At 47.9% G+C, this 24,197-nt stretch overlaps 10 protein-coding genes across 10 annotated transcripts; 4 read left to right on the forward strand and 6 right to left on the reverse strand.

Moving 5' to 3' along the window:
* Positions 1-882: 882 nt before the first annotated feature.
* On the forward strand, positions 883-1,549 carry K444DRAFT_534265 (uncharacterized protein; the record flags this gene model as incomplete). The annotated part of the gene is made up of 2 exons (XM_024875204.1): positions 883-1,109; positions 1,162-1,549. The coding sequence occupies 2 exons, from the start codon at positions 883-885 to the stop codon at positions 1,547-1,549; spliced, it is 615 nt and encodes a 204-aa protein (XP_024734018.1).
* A 573-nt stretch (positions 1,550-2,122) lies between these two features.
* On the reverse strand, positions 2,123-2,637 carry K444DRAFT_615579 (uncharacterized protein). The gene has a single exon (XM_024880760.1). It carries the CDS (start codon positions 2,564-2,566, stop codon positions 2,327-2,329), a length of 240 nt encoding a protein of 79 aa, XP_024734019.1. The 5' UTR covers positions 2,567-2,637; the 3' UTR covers positions 2,123-2,326.
* A 40-nt stretch (positions 2,638-2,677) lies between these two features.
* Positions 2,678-4,909, forward strand: K444DRAFT_593943 (alpha/beta-hydrolase; the record flags this gene model as incomplete). Its single annotated transcript, XM_024878326.1, is given in 7 exon segments — positions 2,678-3,115; positions 3,166-3,338; positions 3,400-3,729; positions 3,779-4,144; positions 4,164-4,415; positions 4,469-4,685; positions 4,737-4,909. The coding sequence occupies 7 exon segments, from the start codon at positions 2,887-2,889 to the stop codon at positions 4,907-4,909; spliced, it is 1,740 nt and encodes a 579-aa protein (XP_024734020.1). The 5' UTR covers positions 2,678-2,886.
* On the reverse strand, positions 4,890-5,974 carry K444DRAFT_615581 (uncharacterized protein). Its single transcript, XM_024880761.1, has one exon. It carries the CDS (start codon positions 5,875-5,877, stop codon positions 5,143-5,145), a length of 735 nt encoding a protein of 244 aa, XP_024734021.1. The 5' UTR covers positions 5,878-5,974; the 3' UTR covers positions 4,890-5,142.
* A 1,634-nt stretch (positions 5,975-7,608) lies between these two features.
* K444DRAFT_692626 (uncharacterized protein) lies at positions 7,609-8,630 on the forward strand. The gene has a single exon (XM_024887822.1). The coding sequence runs from the start codon at positions 7,775-7,777 to the stop codon at positions 8,549-8,551; it is 777 nt and encodes a 258-aa protein (XP_024734022.1). The 5' UTR covers positions 7,609-7,774; the 3' UTR covers positions 8,552-8,630.
* A 1,053-nt stretch (positions 8,631-9,683) lies between these two features.
* On the forward strand, positions 9,684-11,769 carry K444DRAFT_615583 (Pkinase-domain-containing protein). The gene is made up of 5 exons (XM_024880762.1): positions 9,684-10,121; positions 10,176-10,308; positions 10,357-10,423; positions 10,469-10,783; positions 10,832-11,769. The coding sequence occupies exons 1-5, from the start codon at positions 10,009-10,011 to the stop codon at positions 11,443-11,445; spliced, it is 1,242 nt and encodes a 413-aa protein (XP_024734023.1). The 5' UTR covers positions 9,684-10,008; the 3' UTR covers positions 11,446-11,769.
* An 862-nt stretch (positions 11,770-12,631) lies between these two features.
* K444DRAFT_665551 (uncharacterized protein) lies at positions 12,632-13,890 on the reverse strand. Its single transcript, XM_024887081.1, has 2 exons — positions 13,438-13,890; positions 12,632-13,380 (listed from the first exon to the last, which is right to left on the reverse strand). Exons 1-2 carry the CDS (start codon positions 13,592-13,594, stop codon positions 12,833-12,835), a joined length of 705 nt encoding a protein of 234 aa, XP_024734024.1. The 5' UTR covers positions 13,595-13,890; the 3' UTR covers positions 12,632-12,832.
* Positions 13,891-16,698: 2,808 nt separating this feature from the next.
* Positions 16,699-19,175, reverse strand: K444DRAFT_615585 (mitochondrial precursor protein-like protein import receptor tom70). Its single transcript, XM_024880763.1, has 4 exons — positions 18,882-19,175; positions 17,857-18,823; positions 17,334-17,807; positions 16,699-17,286 (listed from the first exon to the last, which is right to left on the reverse strand). Exons 1-4 carry the CDS (start codon positions 19,065-19,067, stop codon positions 17,030-17,032), a joined length of 1,884 nt encoding a protein of 627 aa, XP_024734025.1. The 5' UTR covers positions 19,068-19,175; the 3' UTR covers positions 16,699-17,029.
* A 750-nt stretch (positions 19,176-19,925) lies between these two features.
* On the reverse strand, positions 19,926-20,929 carry K444DRAFT_692632 (uncharacterized protein). The gene has a single exon (XM_024887823.1). The coding sequence runs from the start codon at positions 20,891-20,893 to the stop codon at positions 20,126-20,128; it is 768 nt and encodes a 255-aa protein (XP_024734026.1). The 5' UTR covers positions 20,894-20,929; the 3' UTR covers positions 19,926-20,125.
* A 575-nt stretch (positions 20,930-21,504) lies between these two features.
* Positions 21,505-23,343, reverse strand: K444DRAFT_632264 (uncharacterized protein; the record flags this gene model as incomplete). Its single annotated transcript, XM_024883458.1, has 4 exons — positions 21,505-21,810; positions 21,877-22,478; positions 22,529-22,876; positions 23,010-23,343. The coding sequence occupies 4 exons, from the start codon at positions 23,341-23,343 to the stop codon at positions 21,505-21,507; spliced, it is 1,590 nt and encodes a 529-aa protein (XP_024734027.1).
* Between the last annotated feature and the right edge of the window lie 854 nt (positions 23,344-24,197).

Below are 24,197 nucleotides of genomic sequence, written 5' to 3' on the forward strand. Positions count from 1 at the left end.
TCACTGCAGACGCCATAAAAGAATCAATTGGATCAAGAGCTGCGACGAAAAGCTTATTCTGAGGCTTCTGGATGGTCACCTGACGTGCGCCAAAAGCTTACTCCGCCAAGCACAGCCTCCGAACCAAAAGCTGCAACAACGCCAAGCCAATAACAACATCACAGCTTCACACTTTGAGCTCTCCACCATATTTGCAAATTTGCAACATGGGGTTTCTCAGCCCCCCTGGCAACCCCCTGTTCCAAGGGCGCAGTTCCTGCCCTAAGGCTGCCCTGAGGCATTCTCCCCGCGACGGGCCTATTCCAGGCTATGAATCTCTAGCCTCAACGGTTGTCCAGCAGCATGCAAGAAAGCCACAACTGACGGGATTCGACAGAACTGGAAGTCCCAGCTAATTATGCATAATTTATTTGTCAAATGGGGGGTTTCCACCAATGGCCTTCAACTTAATGGTCACTGATCGTTCACCGTCACCCCATCCGCCAGGCTGGAATTCGGTTTTCTGCACGGCAGGAGAAGGAGACGCCAAGCCAGCCTGCCTCTTTCATGATGGCGTTGAGGTCAGCTGCCATGCTTTTGGAATCAACTTCAAGATGTCCCTGGATAGCATCGGCGACGCCGCCCAACGATAGCCTCCCTTGCACATCTTGAGAATGAGCGAGTGTCCAAGAGTGTATATAATAGATGGCTCCCATCGACGAGATAATTTCTCATCATACAACATCAATACAATAGAAAAATACCAGCATTTTCCTCATCTCTTTCGTCCTTTCTTCTCTTTATTTCCTTGCTCGTTTCCTTTTCCAACGACACGATCTTTCAACTCTTCAGCAAGCATCAACGACTTTTCTTCATCAGTCAATAATCAGTAATCCATTCAAAATGCATTTCTCAGCTGCCACTGCTCTCTCCATCCTGGCTCTCGCCTCTTCTGTGTTTGCCGGTCCCCTTGGCCAGTCCAGTCGTGACAGTGGGGATGATAACAACACCGATATCAACATCTTCCCCAGCAAAGACCATTATAACGACTATGCCATCTGCAAGGGAAGGGTCACCAAGGATATGTTCCCTCAGCTCCAGGCTCCATCCAACGAAGGTGGCTGCGTTAGGTAAATCTTCCCCTTCAATCTTCACCAAGACAACGGCTAACCGAGACCGAAGATACTTCCCTGCGATTGACATCACTGGTGTCGTAACCATGGTCAACCTCTACGCTAAAGATGGCATTAAATCTGCCTGTGACTGCGCAATTGCCTGTCTGGATGATCCAACCACCTGCACAAATTGGGTCTTCAAGCACACTTTCGCCGGCGCTGCCATCGACAATAATCAGCGCAGTTGTACACTATACTCAAGTCCAAACCTTCCCATGGGTGTTACTCTCGACTACAACCTTGGCCAGAGTGTTGGCTTCGGCTTTGTTAACATGAACGCTCAACAGGGCGCTGATGCTCCTCTCACATTCTTGGATGCCAACAGCACGATGGTAGACAAATATGGGGTCTCCGGCTTCGCTGTCCGCGATACCAATCAGCGCCAATACTGCTAGATTACTCTCTAGCCAGCACCTCAGGAGTTCTGGGAGGGGGAACTTGCATCTTTTGAGTTCGGGGCATCAGCATCTGCATAGCGATTGGATTTCATTTTAGACTTGTCATTGCATTTTGTTGTTTTAGCGTTGCATTGACTCTGGCGTACCTTTTTTTCTCGGAATGATATGAACACACTCTTTTAGGCTCGAGGATAATGGATTGTAAATAGTCGTTCACCCATCACCAGCATAGATTCGGAATGATACTTTTCATCCGGACGAAACCAACTTCTTTTGATCTTTTGTGGAATGTCAGAATCGTGACCTCCTTGTCTTCCGATACTCTTCCCAAACCCGAGAACTTAAAAATCCACGCCTTCATGGAAATACATCTGACAATTGAATGCACTCTGGATTTCTGGGACATCAATATCCGCATCTTGAATTATCGTATTATGCAAAGCTGTTAAGAGATCGTTGATCCTTCAGGTGTGGCGCTCTTGGCAGGAGGCACAGATCTGCCTCAACGACAACCATCACTGTCTCTCTCCTATCTTCAAAAATCAGAGCAAATGCAACCTTGACCAGCACATCGAGGATTGAATTATTCGAGGCTTCTCAGAAGAGACCTAGCTCACCAGAGCCCCCCATGGAAGCTACTCCGCCTAACCATACATCCGCGGTGTCAAGGTTCATCCCATCCCACTCAAGAGGCTGGTCCCACTGAAGATTTCACCACCGGAAACCTCCTTTGCCAAAGTTATTTCATCCACGGAATATTCATGATACGAAACGTTACGCCCAGAGATGCGACAAACAGCGTACAGCTTGCTTAAAAATCGTGCCTTTTGATCCGAGAAAGAAGATATCCATGGTAGCTCGCACGCCACACTCCAAATGGTAGGTCGAGCAACGGCTCAGACGCCTACTTAACGACCAAGACGCCGCCGAAGCGCTAGAAGCACCAATGGAAGCACCTGTCAAAGCCAAAATGCTCACAACCACTGAAGTCCTATCACCATATCTGACGATCATCGCTGCCCATTGAGTTGAGATCTCGAGAGACCGGGAACATATGCAGATATCCGACGATATGCACGGGCCAGTGCCTACAATCCCAATATCTCCATGTTGGACCGTATGGGACGGAAAGAGTCCGCACCGGCGGAGCCGAAGATTGGTCAAGAAGGTTGAGATTGATGCCTTTGTACCAGGATTGTGGTTGCCTTCTTCATCATAAGCGCTTCGCCATTTGTTTTTCTTCCTTTGGTCAAGGAAGGGACGGACATGAACAGAGCTCTTGAGTTTCCCAGCTGCTTCTCTACTTGGGTCGTTCGAGAATTTCTCTGTGATTCATGTTCAATTCTGTCAGAGCTCGTGAGCCAAATCTTCTCAAGATGCATTTCTCTAGAGTCGTTTCCGCTCTAGCAATTGGAGCTGGTGTAGTATCTGCCACTCTTTATTCTGGCAGAAGCTTAAAGCATGTTAGAAAAGCAGACAAGCACCCCGAGATTGGACGAAGAGCTCCGGTGATGCAGCATTCTCGGCGTTCCACTTCGCAGTACTTGTTGAATTCAGCAGCAAGTCAGTTGTCCCATTCCATCCCCGGACATCCAGCTCATACAGGTTCATAGAATACTCCGTCAATGGCACTGCTATCCCTGAGGTCGAGTTCGACATCGGCGAGTCTTACGCTGGTCTGATGCCTATCTCAAAGACTGGCAATGACAGCCAGCTTTATTTTTGGTTCTTTCCCTCTGAGAACCCTGCAGCGTCTGACGAGATCCTGATCTGGCTCAATGGAGGCGTAAGTTTCTATTTCCTTGCAAGACAGACCCACCTTCCAAGAAGGAACTGACTTCAAGCAGCCAGGATGTTCATCTCTCGAAGGCCTTCTCCAAGAAAACGGCCCATTCCTCTGGCAATACGGAACATACAAGCCCGTCCCGAACCCATGGACTTGGGTCAATTTGACAAATGTTGTCTGGGTCGAACAGCCCGTTGGTACGGGATTCTCTCAAGGCATTCCAACAGCTACAAGTGAGACGGATGTTGCAGATCAGTTCTTGGGATTCTGGGAAAATTTTGTAGACACTTTCAGTCTGCAGGGTCATAAAGTCTTCGTTACCGGCGAATCTTATGCTGGATATTATGTTCCGTATATCGCAGATGCTATGCTAAACAAGAACAACACTATGGTAAATCTACTGAATTGTAGTGGAAGAGAACTCATCTGACAAGACTCAGTACCACAACCTCGAAGCTACCATGATCTACGACCCCTCTGCATCCTATAAGGCAGTCCAGGATCAGATTCCGGCCGTCCAATTTGTCGATTACTGGAAAGGGCTTATGCCGTTCAACGACTCTTTCAGCGCCCAACTACATAGCATGTCCGATTCCTTCGCCTATACCGACTATTTGAGCACATATCTTACGTTCCCACCTCCCGGACCTTTCCCAACCCAACTACCTGGTACAGATGAGGACGGAAACACTTTCGGCAATTGCCATGTGTTTGATGCCATATATAATGAAGTATTTTATATCAACCCATGTTGGGACACCTATCAGGCTCGAAGCTCTACGCTTCTCTTTATGCTCGACTTTGCAGTGCTAATTCGTTGGGTAGGTGGCTACGACTTGCCCTGTACTTTGGGATGTCCTCGGCTTTCCCGGGTCCTTTGGCTACCTTCCTGAAGGCACTAGTATATACTTCAATAGAACGGACGTTCAAAAAGCTATCAACGCTCCGATTGGGAACTGGAACAAATGTGCAAGCATCAATGTGTTTGTCAACGGTACCGACAACAGTCCTCCGTCGGGTGTGAGCGTTCTGCTAAGAGTCATCGAGAGAAGCAAGAGGACTATAATTGGTCATGGAGTCAGTTACAAAGCTGTTAATTGCTACTTGGAATCATACTGACACTTGGAAAGGCGCTTGATATGGTGTTGATCTCGAACGGCACACTTCTGATGATCCAAAATATGACATGGAATGGAGCTCAGGGTTTCGAAGTGAAACCCTCTGATCCATTCTACGTTCCCTATCACCACGATCACAGCCCAGCAACATTTGCTGCGTCTGGCGTCCTTGGTACCACTCACACTGAGCGAGGCCTGACCTGGGTCAGCGTGGACCTTTCAGGCCATAGTAAGTTTGCCTCTCAAATTTGCCTTTCTCGTTTGCTCACATTGCTCTCAGTGATCCCACAATATGCACCATCTGCTTCATACAGACATCTTGAGTTCCTATTGGGGAGAATCGACTCTCTCTCTAGCACATTCCCTTTCACGACTGATAGCTATCCTCAACCTAACGACCCGTCACTTGGGAACGGGACTGCTCCTCCCACCAAGAAACTTCAACTCTATTAGAACGATTGTATACACTAGACATTGACCTCACGTATAATATAAAATTTCCAAGCATTTTAATTACTTTTTATACTTTGTTGGAGAGCGGACTAATGGAACAAAACGCCCGGACGACCAACCCAGACTCCTCGCTCCCAAATGTGTGTACCTGTACAAAGGCCCGTGGCCTGAAAAAATTATCTTCCGAAAGATCCGTATACCTTGTTACAGACCTCGTCAAATGTGCTTCCACCTCACCCCCGAGTCCACACATTCTCACCACCAAATGCCATCTCCCTATCTCTTCTCATTCCCTCCAATACGCCTACTAAACCACCGCTCCTCAATCTCTCCAACACAACCTTCATGCCCTCTTTGCTCTTCCCCAACTGGTTCTCCGTCCGTCGGCTGGCAATCGCCTCGATGCTCCGCTGAATCCCGCTCGTGCTCCAGCTCGCCAAGAAGCCCTTCTTCTCCTCAGCCTCCTCCTTCACCCCATCCTTCCTATTTGCTCTCGCCCTTAATCTATCTCCCAGCCGACTCCTGAACATCACCGTAGTAACGACCCCCGTGGTCCCAGCCGCGACACTAAAATCATCACCCTCATCATCTGGCACCCTCCTCTGATACTCCTGCTTCTCAACCACACTCAATATGCCCGTCCAATCAAGATTCTTACTCTCAGTACGCATCCATCCTTCCTTCACATCAATCGTGCTCGTCTCCAAAATATAGCTTTCCGAGCGCCCGCCACTGACATTACCTAGCACGCTCTTCGGAAGCAGCTTCAGCACCGCAGGCGGCAGACGAGAGGACTTGCGATGGATGCGTAGGGTTTTCAGGCGGCCGTTACTGTCGATGGAGCGCTCGATTACGTCGGTCGAGAGGACGTGTGTGCTGTAGGGGTTCGGGTATCGCAGGAAGTAGGCAAGGGTCACGGCTGGGAAGGAGTAGTCATAAGTGAAGGAGGAGTCGAAGAATTTCACCATTGTGGATGCTGGTGGAGAGACATTTGATTTTGCTTGTTTTGGTCGGTGGACAGCACGAACGGAGGTGGTCGTGTGGTTGTTGTGAGGAGGTGGTGAGATGATGCAAGATGGATGAGGATTATTTGCTCGGCTGGATATTCCACAGATCGACGCTTTACCGTTTTGGGACGAAATCTGGGGTAAAGGCAACTTTTGGATACTGGGCACGAGACTTTATTTTATGATTATTTTGAATTGATTAAGGGGCAGAGGATAGATATTCAGCTCCAGTGCACCGTGGTGTCCTTAAATGTCTGCAATTATCTCACTTAGATGTCAAATCTGCAGGCGTCACTTAAGGTTAGTCGTCAATGCATGTAGGAAATCCTCAAGCTCTGGTAGTTTAAATGCTACCACCCTTAAATTCTTCTTTATAAGTTGTCAGTCAAGCACTCTTTCAATGCCCGCACAGCCTACCGGCCTCACAATAGATAAGAAGCTCATAGCGTTTTGCAGAAACTATTTCTCAATCAGCATTGTCCCAATCTCCTAGTCCTACCCCAGGCAGGCTTTGATTATTGAGTGCTGATGTATTAGAAGTCCAGGAACACTTAGAGATCAGGGATTTTAAATATATTACATCTCCTGGGGACATTAAGAAGTAGAAACCCTTGGATGTGCAACTTCTTCTAAAAACATTCAAAGACAACAGAGCATTGAAGTACACCAACTCATGGAATATGTGGATATAATCCAGGTCGTCTGATTTACTCTGCGGAAAAATGTCAAAAAACTTATTCTTTAGTATTCATGGAATCATAGGGAAATGGTGTGGAATTCCTACTAATACCCGTGAATACCCAGAACATTGATCTGAGCAGTCCTCTAAGTTTCTTAAGGTCCCGGCAATGAATAGCTATCGCCACAGTTGCTCCTTCAATTTTTTTCTCTGAGAGTGAGGTAGATATGCTGCGACATACAGTCGCTCTCTTGATTTTGGTCAAATATACTCATCGTAATTCGTAGCATCCAAGATGTTGCAAGCACAGTAATAAATGAACACTTGACCGGGGATAGTATGCCATTTATTCATATGAAAGACAAACAAGCAGACGTGCTAAGCCATGATAGCTCTTTCAATCTATGCCTAAGAGATGCAGGCAGCTATGCTAATGTAGTTCGTTCCTTCGATTTATAACTAAGAGATTCACACAGATTAAGCTTTGAGACCTCGTTTCCTCTTAGTCAAAGATTCACATCGCGATTCACAGCTTCTGACATACTGAGACCATATTACATAAAAACCTTTAATTACTAGAAGTCTATAAATTCGTATTACAGAGAATTATACGGCTATGTTATAGTACATTCATGGTTTCGACTTAGGTCAAAGCTAAGTTCAGTCACTCGTTCAATGCTTTGGTCAAAGAGAGTTAATAAAATTTACTAAAGCACTAGTCGCTCCTTCGATTCTAGGTGAAGAGAATATCATGATTCACAGTCTCTAAGATACCGAGACCTCATATATAAATGAGCACTCAGCAACATGTCGTTCCTTGGATTTCTATACAAGAGAGTCAAGGATCCTGCTAGAGTATAGCCGCCCCTTCGGTTTTGAGTAAGAGAAATCATGATTCACAGTTTCCAAGATATCGACAACGCAATGTATAAATGAACACTTGCTTAGCAGCACATCGCTCCTTCGATTCTTGTATAAGAGGCAAAGATTCCTGTTAAGAGTACTAGTCATTCCTTCGGTTCTTATACAAGCAAGTCAAGGAAACCTGCTAGAGGAGTTGCACCTTCGGTTCTTGTACAAGTAGGTCAAGGAAACATGCTAGAGAAGTCGCTCCTTCGATTTTGGGAAAGAGAGTATCGTGATTCACAGTCCGCAAGACGTCGACATCACAATATATAAATGAACGCTTGCTCTTCAAAACTTCTCTCTCATCGACACACAAAAAAATCAACACCTTCTGCCAACCCCTCTCAGCACAGCATGGCAAGAAGAAACAAAGTTCATAGCTGCCACAAGGATGATTGGAAGAGAGACATACTTCTCTTAACGTGTACCTTACGGCTGCGTCTCCAACCTGTTGTCCCTTATTCCGACATTGCTGAACTTTTTTTGCTCACAATCTCGACTCGCCTTGCAAGTCTTACTTATGACAGTATCGCATTAGCGATGAACACAGCTTCGAATACCACATTGCCCAACGTTAAACCATCCAACTTTGACTCATTGTTCTCGTCATTCAGCACTGCGTCGTCCAATACCAAATCGTCCAACACTGAATCGTCCAACGCTACGTTGTCCAACCCTATGTTAGCGAATACTATATCGGCTCATACGATATTAGCGAATTCTATTTCGACAAAAATGCAACCTCCTTGTGACGACAATAGCGAGAAGTGGATGAAGGATTGGTTGGTGCAGTACCTCGAGAATGACTTCAAGGGAGCGGAGTTCAGGGGTGACCAGACATGGTGGAAGGCTAGGGATATGGACTCGGAGGTTGTTGGAGAGATGATAAGGGCTGCTGGGTTGGACGGGAGGGGATACGTATTGGCTGCCAAGGAGGAGGTGGAGTTGCAGATTCGATGGCGGAGGGATCGAAACTGGCGGGCAGGTTCAGTGCCTGAGGGGCCGAATGGATTTGTAAAGCATGGTGTGGGAACAATCGGGGGCTGTTGAAGCTTGACTGTCCATGGAGGTTGCCGTACAGTGAGTGCAAGGAATATTAAATGTACCAGCTTGATCTCGACGAATTTGCTATAGACAGCATTGAATTCACCGTTGATCATTGTTCTTAGCCTGACTTGAACAATCAAACAATTGCAGACTTCAATGTTCCTAATGTGACTTGAACATTGAGTTTCGGCAAGCTCCATTATTTTAAGCTGGGTGTAAACATCGAAGCATGTTACAAACCCACTGTCCCCGCACTGACTTGAACAATTGAGCAATTACAAGCTTGAATGTCGCTAACCTGACTTGAACATTAAAATACACAAAGCTCAATTGTTCCCAACCTGATTTGAACACTTAATCACTCCAAGCTATCAATGTTCCCCACTTGATTTGTACGATTGAGCCCTTACATGCTTGATAGTTTCCATCTTGATCTGGTTGAACCCGCTGCAAGCTATCAATGTTCCCAGCTTGACTTGAACATTATCTTGTGGGAATCTTCATTGTTCGCAGCTTGGTCGAACACTGAAGTAATTTGCGCACTCTATTCTTCTCAACGTGATTTCAACACTAGGCCAAGGCAGATTGATCAATGTCCCACGCTTGATATGGAGATTGAACCACAGCGAGCTATCAATGTGGGGTATTAGACCAATGCCCATGTTCCTGAAGTGACTTGAACTATAACCCAAAACAGGCTGGATCATTGTTCCCAGATTAATTCGAACTTCGGACCACGACTAGTCCCAGTCTGGCTTGAACTATTAAACCATCGCAAGCTTTGATTGTGCCAAACCTGGTTTGAACATTTACGCGCCGTGCCGAGGACGGGAATAGAAGCAGCGGACGACTTCGCCACAATGCTACTCTCCAATCAAATCAGCCCCAATCTCGCATGAATGTCCCAGAGACTGTGGGACAACGAATGGGCCAAGAAGAGCGGTCCTGTGAAGATCAAACTGACCCCCTTGTGGCTTGGAGGAAGACTCGCGTTTTTGGTGGGCAACTTCTATGCACCTCAGCCTTGTAAATATTTGGAACCCTCCCCCTGCTGGTGCGCTTGCCTCAATTGGGCTCGCTAACTTCACTAACCCCACCAAAGCCGTCGTCCCCTCCGACGAGCTGATAGAAGCGTATTTAAAGGCTTACCTCTCGGCCACTCCTAGAGGCCAGCCTACCATCATCAGACAGCTTCGTACTTCTCAGCCCCTCCCGCACAAGTTCGCTCATAAAAGCCTTCGGCCATCAGCATTTTTGTGCGTTGTCGACTTCTTTCTGCAGTTCCTGATACCCGGTGCCTCGAGCTCATTCACTTGCGCGCGGCTACGATACAGTAATCAACCGTCATACGCGCACAGTTTTGCAGACACTCGCCTTTTGCTTACCTGCTTGCTGCCACCGCAGTCGAATATTGATCGAGAAAGAATCGCGATCTACGACCTCCTCGATATCCAGACAAGATGGCAGACCTCGTGGGCAGAAAGGTCTTCAAGGTCTTCAACCAAGACTTTATTGTTGACGAGAGATACACGGTGACGAAGGAGCTTGGTCAAGGTGCCTACGGTATTGTCTGGTATATCATCACATACGCCTTCTGCTCAAGGCACACGCTGACTGTTTTCCACAGTGCCGCGACCAATGGCCAGACCAATGAGGGCGTTGCGATCAAGAAGGTCACCAATGTCTTCAGCAAGAAGATTTTGGCCAAGCGTGCCTTGAGAGAGATTAAGCTTCTACAACACTTCCGAGGACACCGTAATGTACGTCAACGCTGTTTATAGCCCAGGACAAATGGCTGATTTACGCAGATTACATGTCTTTATGATATGGACATCCCTCGCCCGGACAACTTCAATGAGACTTATCTCTACGAGGGTATACATTTCCCTGCTATATTGGTACAATGGCTAATTTCTGCAGAACTCATGGAATGCGATCTCGCTGCGATTATCCGTTCTGGCCAACCCCTCACCGACGCCCACTTCCAATCTTTCATCTACCAGATTCTCTGCGGACTGAAATATATCCACTCTGCGAACGTCCTGCATCGTGATTTGAAGCCGGGTAATTTGTTGGTCAACGCTGATTGCGAGTTGAAGATTTGCGATTTTGGACTTGCTAGAGGTTTCTCTGTTGATCCCGAGGAGAATGCTGGATACATGACTGAATACGTGGCTACGAGATGGTACCGTGCTCCGGAGATTATGTTGAGCTTCCAGAGCTACACGAAAGCTAGTAGGTGGCGCTGAAAACGTAGCCTTGAACATTTGCTCACAAAATTAGTTGATGTGTGGTCGGTTGGTTGCATTCTTGCGGAATTACTTGGCGGACGACCATTCTTCAAGGGCAGAGATTACGTTGATCAACTTAACCAGATCCTCCACATCCTCGGTACTCCCAATGAAGAGACGCTCTCCCGCATTGGATCACCCAGAGCACAGGAGTACGTCCGCAACCTGCCATTCATGGCCAAGCGACCTTTCCCCAGCCTCTTCCCCAATGCCAACCCCGATGCTCTCGACCTTCTAAACCACATGCTTGCCTTCGATCCTTCATCCAGAATCTCTGTCGAAGAAGCTCTCGAGCACCCATACCTCCAAATCTGGCACGACGCCTCCGATGAGCCTGGCTGCCCCACCACCTTCAACTTCGACTTCGAGGTTGTGGAAGATGTGGGTGAGATGCGCAAGATGATTTTGGATGAAGTTTCCCGATTCAGACAACATGTGAGAATCCAACCTGGTCAGCAAGGTCAAAACCAAGGTCCCGCTGTTCCTATTCCACAAGCTGGTGGTAGCTGGGGTGCCGAGGACCCCAGACCGCAGGAGGCATATGGACAGAGCTCTCAGGGTCTGGAGCAGGATTTGGAGCGAGGATTGGATGCCATGCACGGATAGATTGCGAGTGCTTCCCCTTAAAAGGAGATTTTCCCGGATACATTGATTGCGAATCTTTTGTGGTGGCGGGAACTTGAGACATGAGAAATTGAGAGCGCGAAAGAAAGAATTGACGAAACGACGGAGAAAAATCTCATAATGAATTTGACGACTTCTCAAGCATATTTGCCATTTACGTTTACTGGTTTGTTTATTTTGAATGATCGCATGCCATTTCAAGGGTCCACTTCCTAGACAGCCAGTCTCTACTAGTCTCTGTATTACATCAACACGATATGATGTAACACATTATCTCAACCTCATAAGAAAAGTGTTATCCTTCTAGCCTCCTCCTTTTCCTTCTTTTGTTTATCTCGTTCTTTCTCTGCTTCAATCTCGAGCCTAAAAAATTTCTCTCAATATCAAAATACAAGTCATCATGTCCTCAGACTACCAACGAGACCCCCCCCCTCCCCCCTCCATCCCACCCTTCACCACTCATCTTTCCCCTTATAACTAACACGAATCTTTACAACGGCAAACGAATCCGTTGTCAACGAGTACTTCTCCTCTCTCATTGTTTTCTATAGCAGCTAACTTATGACATAACAGAGCAGCAGCCAACCGCTTCCCCGGCGCATCACGGCTCAACTGCCTCCGGTGCAGACGATAACCGCGAGATTCCGATTGAGGAAGGAGGGGACATTGGACGTACGGTAAGTGTCCAATCTCGCTGATGCTCAACGAATTCAGGACAACCTACCAGAACTAGAGATTTCGAAGGTGTAGGTGCACCAGAGGATAACGAGCGTCTCGCGAGGGAACAGGGAGAAGGGGATGATGCTGTCGCCTGTGGTGGCAGGGACGGACGAGTAGGGACGGGGCTGTAAGAAATCCTTGAATTGAATATGCAGTAGGGTGGGGTTAAAATGTAGAAGTGAATATTGACCTGGTTTGAGAGAGAGGGAAGAGGGTTAGTAGTGAGTCACTAAAATGAAGTTTGGGTTGCCAAGGTGAAGGCGGATTTGAGGCGCTTAGGAAAATTGGGTTTCTAGCTTTGAAAATTGACGATACAGAGAGGGCATTAAATGAGTTAATGAGTGACGGCGCTTAGTTCAGAGTGGTATTCTGGCTTTGGAGTATTTACGGCGAGGTTTATGAATGAGTGAGTTCCTAGTTGAGGTTCGGTACAGGCGCAGAGGGGATTGAGAGTCTTTGAAATGTTTATTTTTGATTTGGTATTGCAATGCAATTCTGGCTGCCATCTGTAGAAGGAAAAGATTATGTACAAAAAAGCCAGTCTCCAATGCAGCTCTCCCCTATGAAACCTTTTGTTGTGACCATGCATCATGATATTATCATCCACCCCTTCTACCCCTTCACCTCAGCAACGAAAAACACAACCCACTCAGCTATAGAACCAGTATTCTGCTGCGTACTGAATAGTCTGCAGACTATTACTTGTGCAGTTTGGATAGTTCATTCCCCCCGCCGTCACAACACGGTACACCTGGCTAGGGCCCATGGAGGGATAGCCAGTCTTGTGGTTCAAATCCAACCAGGCCACCGCGCCAGTCCCATCGGGTCCGACACTAGATCCCGCAGGAGCACTTACACCGAGCGTCTTTGCCACGAAAGCTGTCTGCAATGGTGTCACTGTAGTTAAGTTGAAGGTTGGCGTGCTGGCGGAATCGAAGTAATGGTTGCCGAGGATATTGAAGTGCTGGCCCAGCACTGCCATATATCCGGAGGGCTTCGGCTTGTAAACGACGATGGCGGGAATGGTGTGTAGCAGAGCTGTGTTTGTCCTGGCCAGGGTTGTCGCGTCGTAGAGAGTGGCAATTGCGCCTTGTTGGACCGGGACCGCACCGGCGCCAGAGCAGGTGTAGTTTTGGATACCGCGGCCGATTGCAACAAATTGAAGGGTGAGGTTCGTGGAGGGAAGTTCTGTGGCACCTGAGATCAGCAGGTTAGAGGGCTTGGATATTGAGGGAAATTCGGAGGGGAACATACCTCCGGTGAGAGGGAGAGTGGGATCAGGTGCTGTCGGCTTGGTAACGCCTGTAGGTTTGCAATCTGCGGCTGCCACTGCTCGGTTTGAGAGAGGTTTTCCAGTAGCGACTTGGAGGAGGAGGACGAGGCCGAGGCCCAGGGCGCGTAGTGAGGGCATCTCTGTCTTAGGTGTGGCTGAGGACAAGATTTGAGGGACGAGGTTTATGGGTTGTGTGTGTGACTGAGAATTTCGACTGAACAGATCGAAAAGTCGAGGTATTAGATGGTTCAAGAGCTTTCTCGAGGTGAATGAGGAAGGAGACCGAAGTAAGGTGAAAGTGAATAAGTATTATGGGACTGAGCAAGCCAGTTGATCAGGATCCTCTTGAGAGATATGGAAAGAAGATTAGATGAAATGGAGTGCTCATGATCGAGACAAAGAGAGAGGCCATGATGGGAGAAGGAGAGGTGAAGTATTATACTTTGGAGACGACGAGGTCATGGAGATTGGGGAGGCCAAAATGGGTGACCCGGTCCAGCAGACCCTTGTGCCCAGCCGTCCGATAGACCTTGTATTCTAAAAGCGCTCCCTGTTGCCGCGAACCTGCAGACGCCCGCAGGAGCTTCAATCGCGCTAAAGTCTGGGATCAGACGCTGCCGTGCCGTTTACCTGGCGTCGTAGTGCAGTGTTTCTGGCTAGGAGCTGGGCGCCGTGGGGAGGCTGGGCCACCAGCAGGGTGAGCAGTGGGGTGGAGCAGGCTGACAGGAGCTCGAGATCCCGATTCCAGAGCAGGGCCGAGCAGAGCAGAGTGAGCCCTGGCGATGCTGAGAAGAGACAGAATTGACATTCCAACAGGCCCGGCCACGCACGGAAGCAGATAGAGTCGGAGTGCAGCATCATAAGCATGGTCGCGTCCCTAGTGTTGCTGCACTTCCTCTGCTCCACCCACTCTATTGCCCCCGTTTGTTTTGCCAGTTGCAGCTCACGAAGGACAAGCTCTTTTCAGCCCAGGCCGGTACTCTCCAGTCTTCAGTACTGGCTCCACGCTTCACTCCGGCTGCGCACCAACCAGCCAACCAACCAACCAACATCTAAATTCTGACAGAAGCTTGAGTTACGAATCGGTTTCGTGGGAGGGGCCAAGCTCAAGGCTCTACACTCTGTTCTTCTCCTCTGCTGCTGCTGCTGCTGCCAAAAGGCCCCTGCTCCAACATCAATCCGCTGTCAAACGCCTGCGCCGTACCCGAGGACACAACGCCAAGCGGGCAAGCTCAATTAACCGGCGGCAATTCATCAATGAAAAATACTCCTCGAAGGGGGCCAAAGTTGGTCGCTTTGGGAAGAACGCACGACCCGGGAAATGTTGAAGGTGTTGCTTTGGGGCCCAACCTCGTTCAGATCCATGTCTCCAAGCGTGTGGACTCGGCAGCAAATATTACGAAGTGGAAGTGCAGCCGGGTCAGATCTCGTTTGGGTGCCTCTCCAACATCAAGTGTTTGATGCTCAAAACATTGGCACGGTGGTTTCTGATCATCGGACGAGAATGATGTGAACGATCGCTGCGCCTTACAGATTCCCCCTTATCCTCTCATTTCCTACTTACGATTACCGAGTGTTCGAAACATCAGATGACTTGACAATCCCCACGTTTCAACCCCAATGTTTAAATTGTTGAGGTAACTTTACTTGGCTTGGACTTCAGATGGTCCTTACAACTGATGATTTAGATGCCAAACCCGAGCTCAGAACTCCGAATGGATAACCCGTAATCAGATGATGAGAAGCTACGACTTTGCTTTGACAATTTGACAGCTGTACTGCTCAACGGTTCATCCGTTCTCGTCGCCGCATTCAGTAATGCAACCCGGAACCGTACGTCCCCCACCCCCTGACAGAGGCGTCCGGAACTGACCTCCTCCCGATTGCCTCGCAGCTCAATACATCTTTCCCCTGACGCCTTGTCCTTCTTTCGTCTGTAGCCCTGTACCTGGTCGGAGAAAAGAGCCCAAGGCTGGACTTATTCGCACGACAGTCTCCGTGCTCGAGCTGGGTGGAACTAGGGGTGGCATAAGCAAGGATTTGGGAAGGCCAATATTATAAGTAAATATATTAGGTTTAGACCAATGCTATTTCTTAAATGTGTGTTTTCTAAGAGGGATGAAATAGCTTTAAACTAATGAAATCGCTTAAAAAATCAAGAATTCTCCTTGAGAGATCTCCTCTTAAAATACCTCGTGAAATTTATGAAAAACAGGACTACTTTTTGCATTAACTTAGCATAAATCTAGTATATTTTACACAATGTAATATTGGCTAGAACAATATTATTTGCTTATATTTGATAAATTCGTCCATCCCTAGGTGGAACGCACCGCCAAGGGGCGAAGAAACAAAAAAAAAGCCCGGACGACAGAGATCACCACGTCTCACCATCCCCCCCGCCTTGGAAAGTCGTCCCAACTTTTCGTCTGTGTCACCAGCAACACCTACATCTCCCGAGCATCACAAGCGATGTTTCTCGAACCCCCAGACCCTGTCACCCTGCTCGTTAAACCCGGTTAATTCGGTGTCACTTTGCCTTTCGGAAGTGGAATGATTAATCCCCTCAGCCGCGTGTAACATCTCGCGGCCGAAGTGGCACCCAGTGACCCAACAGGGCACAATTTCCCCACATTGATGAAGACAAATTGTTCTATTCTGGGAAAGACAAATGTACCAAAATTGCTATATTTGGATCTTAGGCTGCTGCCGCGAGCCGAGTAGCTTCCGGTGTGCACATGTTAGTTTACGTATCATTTTCACCGCAACTTGCAAGATTCTAGCAAATTGTTTAATTTGGGAATGAAGAACTCTAACAGATCAGTAATAAGAGTCAGCCACACGGTGACATGTCGTCCACGCGTCTGCTTAGTGTGTGAGTGCTGGCGGCAAGCGCTTCTGAGGTGACGTGTTGATGGTGATGCTGCCCGCAATTGGGTGAGCGCCTGCTATTTTGCAGCCAATGAGACCGTTGGCATCTTCACTGCCACCACGAACAGGGAGTTTGAAGCGCGAAGCGCGAGGTGTTGGTAGGTTAATTGCCATAAGGTTGTAGGAAATGAGACCTGTGAGCCTGAGGAGGATGAAGGAGCTGCTCATCCACGGCGTTGGGATGTTGGTGGATTGGGGTCTTCGGCTGGACTGAGGCGAAGCAGTGGGGATAAGAGATAAGCATGTTTTGTCACGGCGATCATGCCTTGGCGAATATTTGCCCCCAGAATGTTGGAATCATGGAAGGATTATGGTTGTTCTGACAACAATGTTGGAATTGGAATCACGGAAGGAGCTAATTCAATACTCCTTACGGCCCTCAAGTTGACCATAGAGCCAACCCCTGTTTGCTCGTGATCTTGAATTCTGCCTCGACAACACGAAACAGAATATGATGGAAAAGTGCGTCCTTCATTTGTACTGTACACACTCTCCTCGGTGAGTGAAGAGTATTAGTTACACGTAAACGGCGTAGCCCATCCCCTGACTATGCCCCCACACCTCTGCATATCGACATCCATCTCACTTCTAACACACGAGCAGGCAACTTGCATGCCCCGACCCGTCCCAACACCTTTTTACTTAGCGCATTGTGGATGGGGCACCACCACCAAACCCACCGCTCATCCCTTGCAATCTGTTTGCGAGCTGCGGATACTTTTCTTGGACCTCGAGTTGTGTCCTAGTGGCCTCGGCGTATGACAAGGCGTTAACGATTTCCCCTTCGGTTCGAGAGAGTTCAGCGGCACGCTCGAAATACGTCAGGGCTTCTGTGACCTTGCCTTGTTGGAGCAGGAGCTGCGCCATCGTTGCAACGGCAATGTCACATTCAGGGTCGACTGCCAATACTTAGTTATTAAATCAACTGCCTAGTATGGGAACTCACTGATGAGAGCTTTTTGGCACAGTTTCTCTGCCTCCGCGAAATCCTGCTTCCACTGGAATAAGGCTAATGCTTTGTTAATCAAGGGCAGAACGTTCATGCCCAAAGGTTTCGATTGTTTCTCCATTTCCACGGCCGTGTCAAACTTCTCGATAGCTTCTTGGTACTTTTGCTGATCTAGGAGCAGTTCTCCATAGTAATTATACACATCCGGCACCTTGTCGAAGTTCTTGATACATCTTCGGAATGTGGCCATTGAGGATGCAATGGATCCCATTTTGTACTGCGTGACACCAAGTTGGATATGCGAGAAGATGAACTTCCCATCAAGGTCAATGGACTTTTGGTAGTCTTTGGCTGCCTCGGCAAATTCTCCGAGGATGAAGTGCAACTGAGCACGATGGTAGTAAATATCAGGATCGTCACTGTTCTGTTCCATAGCCTTCTCGAAGTCATCCGCAGCAGCGTCCTTGTTTCCTGTGTTCATGTTAGCCGGTATCAATCTCGGGTCAACGGTTTCACAAACCAAGTTCCAAATGCATGCTTGCTCGCTTGATGAAGCTCTGGGTCAATGCTGGTTGTAGATCAACGCTTTTTGTCAGATCGCTCAATGCGTCCAGATTTTCACCCCTGAGGTATCTGAATGTTCCTCGCATGTTGTAGGCGAACGCTTCATACTCTCCAAGGTCGCCTAGCTCCAGGGCCTTGTCAAATGCTGCTGCGGCCTCCTCATATCCGTCCCCCGTCTTCTTATCCATCGCGCGCAGACCTAATTGCAGTTGCCCCTTTCCGGTATCTTCTGGAATCTCAGCACCGAGCTCCAATCCGGTAGGAGGAGGTCGCGCTCGGAAACTCTGTAGATAGTTTGTAACGAAGGTTGGGCTGGGCAAACGCTTATCCTTGCTGGCCAAAATTTCCTTCCCTTTTGCCTCGGCCACCTTCTTGAGCAATCTTTCTACAGCTTGCGCGCTGCTTTCGTTCCGGAATCCATCGATAATACAGCTAGCAGTGAAGTCAAGCAGGGCTTCGCTGAACTTCTCGAGATGCTCATATGCGTTTGCCCTTCGGTTCAAGGCCTTGACGTATTCATTATCGAGATTGATAGCAGCAGTCGTATCTTCAATGACCTTTTCCCATTGACCAAGAGCATTGTAGCATGCGGCGCGATTCGAGTAGAAAATTGGATCAGGCTTGCAGAGGATAGCCTTGCCGTATAAGTTGATAGCTTTGTTGTAGTCTTTGCTGCCATACGCCGTGTTTCCCGCAGCCTTCAGCTTCGCAGCATATTCCTTCCTTTCTTGTTCGGAGAGGCTACCAACTGTTGTCTCGTCCACCTCGGGCAGCTCGTCGGCGGACTCGACCGTCGGCGCTTTGGGTTTAGTCTCTGTTGCACCTTTCTCGACATCTGCGGGCTTCTTCTCTTCTTCCTTTTTCCTCCGCTTCTCCTTCTTAGACGACTTTTTCGGTGTGTCTCGTCCTACTGTCGTCGTTTTCTAGATTTGCTCCGTCAGCTGAATGGTCTCATCATCGAAGCGCACGAGTTGATCATACTGTATCAGTCAAGTAATATGCAACACCAGCTCCCGTGACAACGATTGCAACTCCAGCAATGGTGTACACAACAGCTTTGTTCTCCGACGCCCATGTTGATATTCGATCCCAAACAGATGAAGGAGGTGCTGACGACGCGAAATCGGGGATGCCTTTGCCGGCAGGAATTGGACTCGGAGAAGACATCAGGAAGAAAAGGTATTATTAAGAGAATGAACGGCAATGGAAAGAAAGAAGCTGAAGGAGCTGCTTGATGGGTGTCGCAGACTCGTTGATAAAGCAGTTCAACAAACAGCTCTGCCCAGGAAAAGATTCGCGATACAGGAGCTCGGTCATCAAGATCAACCTCTGATTCGCCCCAATCTCAGTTGCGCTAAGCCTAATTAAAGTCTCTGGCGTTCAACTTCATATTCTTTTTCATCCAAAATATTCCATAAAATTTCATGAAACAAAAGGCCAATCAACGATAGATCTGCCCATTGTCTAATAACTAGTCAATTATCAGTAGCTTTGCTATTGAAGAGCCTCCGCCTCCCCCTGCTTTGTGTCTTGACTCCCACTCAGAGGGAGGCACCCCGCCGATTGCTACACGATCAAAACCTCGAACTTCAACTTGTACTTGTTTCTTGTTTAAGCCTCTACTATTCTTAACGATATGTACAGCGCGCTCTGTCCAAGCCTGAGCAATGACTCCAAAAGCTCCAAAAGATGGGGCAATGCTCATCCTCCTTAGTGCCCCGCCTACTCCATCCTTGCTTCCAGCCTCCTTGAAGGAATAAAGTATTTCTATCGAATAAGATCAAAGATTTGACACCATTTATTTGCATTGATTTTACTCTTCTTCTAAGCATTTGTCCAGTTTGTGTTTGGATCATGAAAGTGCCCGGGCTCATCGGCTACGCATTCTTGCCCCAGATCTGGCGGGAATACAGAGGGGATCAACAAGGATCCTTACAGCATAACTGCGGCGAGGTTTGTAACCTCGAGTTTGTAGTTTGAACATTTTGTCTTCGCCCTGAGAGATTCGTAGTTAGAAGCAGCTTCTTTAATGTGGCAGACATAGACAAGCAGATCAACGAACCGAACGATCGTACTCGTCACTGGGGTGGCAGCAACAATGGGACACGTTGCGCAAGAGATTTGGAAGGCAGTGCCTTGAGTTTAGCTGGAGTTTACGCAAGATCCCCAAGGGAAGATGGAAAGAGATGAGGAAGATCGTCTCCCGGGAGTCAAAACAAATGGCATCAATTTTCCATATGCTCAATCAAAGTTAGACATTTCCCAATACTGTACGTCTCGAGGAATGGTGCCACGGCAGCACATAGTAGAAGAGGAATGCTTGTTCTGCAAGTACCCATCATCATGCTACTATCCTCACATGTTGCCCATCGATCGACCTCAACCCCCTCTTCCCCTCTGTCAACAGAGTGCAATCTCAGTGACCTGACTCTTTGTGAGAAAGGCGGCTCGAAATCTCGTACTGTTTGTAGCCCACTGTAACCAATCCGGCGATAGCTTTCCGCATAAAGCTTGCCCTCTCCATCAGGCAGTGGCGCGAGTGGGTCTCCACTGGGAATGACAATGCCAAAAAACAAGCAGTTTTCCTGCTCTCCATGAGTAGCACAGCGTGATGGGTTGAGGAAGTTCCTTGGAAAACTCAATTCTGTTAAGAACTGATGTCCATAGCCACGACGGCGCCAAGTATTTGCTAGGTCGTAACAAGGAAGGGAGACGAAGGTCAAATCATACCAGCAAATTCCATATGCCAGATCTTTCCACCAGATACCGGCACAATTAACCCCGCCACCTTGTGCTACCACGGCAGATACCAGTCTCGACGAATCAGGCAGTCTGTCCGATTCATACGAAAGTTTGCGAGTCGCATAGTCGGAACAAATCATCCTATACGAGTTTTTGTTAATACTGCTTCCACCTTCACACTGTGGATAGAACATGGTAATAGAAACTCCCTTTTCAGTGGTTGCATGATCGTTATCGATCCTCGAAGACATAAATCTGAATACTCGCCCAGAAAGCTTTGATTCCTGCAGAGTCCAACTGCGTGAAGCTAGTCATTATCAAAGGAATTCGAGGCTGCTTGTGGAAGGCAAATCTCGATGCTTTCCTGTCCAGAGCGAGATAATACGTCCAACCTGCGGTACTTGGGAGGTCGAGCTTGCAAAAAGCCTTCGGAGTCACTCGAAGCGCCAAGAGGTATATAGAGAGATACACATAGCTCCGGAAGGAGGCATTAATTAGTCTCTCATTAAAGTCACTTATTAGAATTAGTTATACTTGCAAGCGTCACTCTACACTTTGCCTTACCTTGACTACTTGTGCAGCACCCTGCTATTGTGTGCCTCACATTATATCAGGAGCGAGATTCCAAACATACTTGATATATAGATCAATATTTATGGAAAGATATTATGCAAGAACATCCGGTTTCTCGCAGGACAACTGAGCTGATCAACAGTTCAGACCAGTGCAAATTGCAAGTTTGTGTCATTCTTGATTCCTACATTATTCTATGCCATTTCTCATTACAGCCGTTAAACGTAACGTCAGGGCCATTTTCTCTACCCCATGTGTTTCTTCCCAAAGTATGTCCAAATTCTCAATTTCAACCAGCCTTCACATTTCCACTAAGACCATTCACTTCCGACCCAAACTCCGTGAATTTACATGAATCTCTCAGCTCCGGATATTTCCTCTGAAACGGCTCATCCAGACTCCAATTCGATAGCTCGAGAATATGACAGGCGAAAAGGTCGGACACTCTCACTTCAGAGCCTTCGAAAACCATCACGTCCATGTCTCGGTATGGCCAGTTGACATTAAGGGACTGCGCGTAGGTATATTGAAATTCGTCTGTTGCGTATCGCTCTTGGTTGTTGATTACGATGTCTCGGAGTTTGCCCCAGACTATCTGTGATCGAGTTTTAGCAGACAAGATTAATTTAAGGGGAAATGTTTGGACGACTCTGACACTCACCTGATCTATCCATATCGGATGCGGTGTTAGCAGCTGGGATACTCGCGGGACATGCCATTCCGGAAGGTTGTTATAAGTCTTCTCAGACGGCAGGATCTGCCATTGGGAGAGATGATTCATGACAAAAAGAACAGCTACCTTCTCTGGAAGACCACGGAGTGCAGTTCTCTGAAGGAGACTCGTGATGACTGAGGCAACCGCGTGCACCGAGTCTGATTGTTCTGGATTCAGAAGAGCTTTGAGACTAGGAGAGAAAGGTCCGATGACAATTCCTCTTGAGTTTCCATTGATGGCAAGACCCCTTTGCCGCTGGAGGAGACATATGAGAATACTGTCCACTGGACCAGTTGGAGGGACCAAACGAAGTGGAAGCTCCCACGCTTGGAGGGAAGGCTGGTTCACCATTGTGGGAAGATCGTAGGATATTGGGACTGGTGGATTGACGACTGGTACGGGATCCATTTGTGGGATGGTTTCATTTATCATGGAGGGAGTGATTATTGGCGATCCCCGGGCGGAGGAGCCAACAGAAGGAGAACCAGTAGACAAATATTTGTCATTCAAAGATGATGAAGGAGCTTGAAGTGAAGGCCACGATGAATCTGCAAGTCGTTCGTCAGCAATAAAATGTACCAGTGCGATGATAAACTACCTGTTCTACCCAGGCTACCGAATGGGTAAGATATACTTCGTCCGAATTGAGGCCGTGAGCCGGCCGGCATCAATCCAAGGCTTGTCGGTGGAGCCAATGGTCCCCCAGCCGCCGCAGCAGCACTAAAGCCTGTATCAGAGCTGAACGAGTCACTCGTTAAGCTGCCGGCTGTTGAGAATTCTGAATTCGACGTCGAGTAAGCAGGAACTGTTGTCCATAAATCGCCTGCACTCGTCAGAGGCATGGATCCAGACAGCGCGCTGGTTATGTTGCTCAGAGAGGAGCGTGACCAAGGTTGAGCATATGAATGTAGACGGGGCTCCCTCAAAGCATTCATATCGGACCTTACTTATCCGAAAGTCAGTAATACTCTTTTGTGGAAGCAAAGTAGGGAATGAGCGCATTCATCACTCAATGAACAAAAGAACAAAAGATTCCGAAGGCCTTCTTCACTGTTCCAAACTGTAGGATGCACACGTACACATTGAGTTCGTCGTCAAGGGTGATGAGCCAATATCATCTTCAAGGGTGTGAAGGATATCCTTCAAACGCTTCAACTCTTCTTCAAGCTCCTCATTTCTCCTCTGTATCTCATCAATATTTCTCTCATCTTGCCGGTCTCCTGATAAGTCGTGAATTCGCTGTTCTAAGCTTTCAATGTGATCTCTAGTCCTTTGACGAATGCTCCTCTGTGCTTCTCGATCGTTTGCTCGTTTCCTAGCAAGCTGTTCTGGAGTCAAAGTGGCCACACTTCGAGCGCCCGCCCGTGTAGCTCTGCGTTTGGCACCGGGCTTCGAAGATGGTGATTCCCCCATTCTCTATGGCTCCATCATCGGACTCTTTTGAGTTGAAAAATATGGATTTGCAGTCAGATATGCTAAGAAAGAGTTGGTGCGTCTGGCGCTTGAATTATTGCGCCAAAGGATCCTCTTGGAGGGGCAATTTCTTGGCGAGGGGGCCTGATACGCATCGGTCTGAATTCCGATATTCGTAGAATGATACAAAGAATCCAAGAAAGAGTTGTTGAGATGTTGAGAGCTCTGCCTTATCCTGGTGCGCCGCCGCGCGTCGGAATGCCTTGATTCTCGCGCCGACTCAGCATCTCTGACAGGATTGTAAATATAAGGAGATTGTTTGCGGAGAGGTGTTCGGGGAGACGGACAACACGGCGTCTTATAGCAAAACACTATCCGTCGACTTTGACTAAGGATGTCAGTCTAAGTCCCGTGCGATGGCCAGCCCTGTTTCCCATCAACCATGATCGGAAATATGCTGCACAATCGCCAAAAACACCCTTTCCCCTAGCTCTGCCACAAAAACAAAAATTTGGTTTTTGGAAAATAGTTATCAATTTACAGGCTGGCGAACTTCCGTTTCAGCGTTTGTTAATTAAATCTATCCGGCAGGTCGGCGACTGTGTGGGACTCTCGAGATGGATCGGGTTCGTAGTGTCTAACGGTTTGATGCCAGTAAGGGTCTATTTCAATGGCGCTGTGGCGTCCTTGGATCCTAATTCAAAAGTCTCGATCCGTGAGCGCGCCCCGATTCATAGAGAGTTCCAAGCCCTTGACCATTAATCGTACCGTCTCACATTGAAAGGAGACGAGTTTTAAATGTTCCAGGACTTCATGGACAATACAAGAGTAGACATTGAAAGTTCGGAGGGGAA

The sequence above is a fragment of the Hyaloscypha bicolor genome (assembly GCF_002865645.1).
Source record: "Hyaloscypha bicolor E unplaced genomic scaffold K444scaffold_117, whole genome shotgun sequence".
In the NCBI taxonomy this organism is placed as follows: domain Eukaryota; kingdom Fungi; phylum Ascomycota; class Leotiomycetes; order Helotiales; family Hyaloscyphaceae; genus Hyaloscypha; species Hyaloscypha bicolor.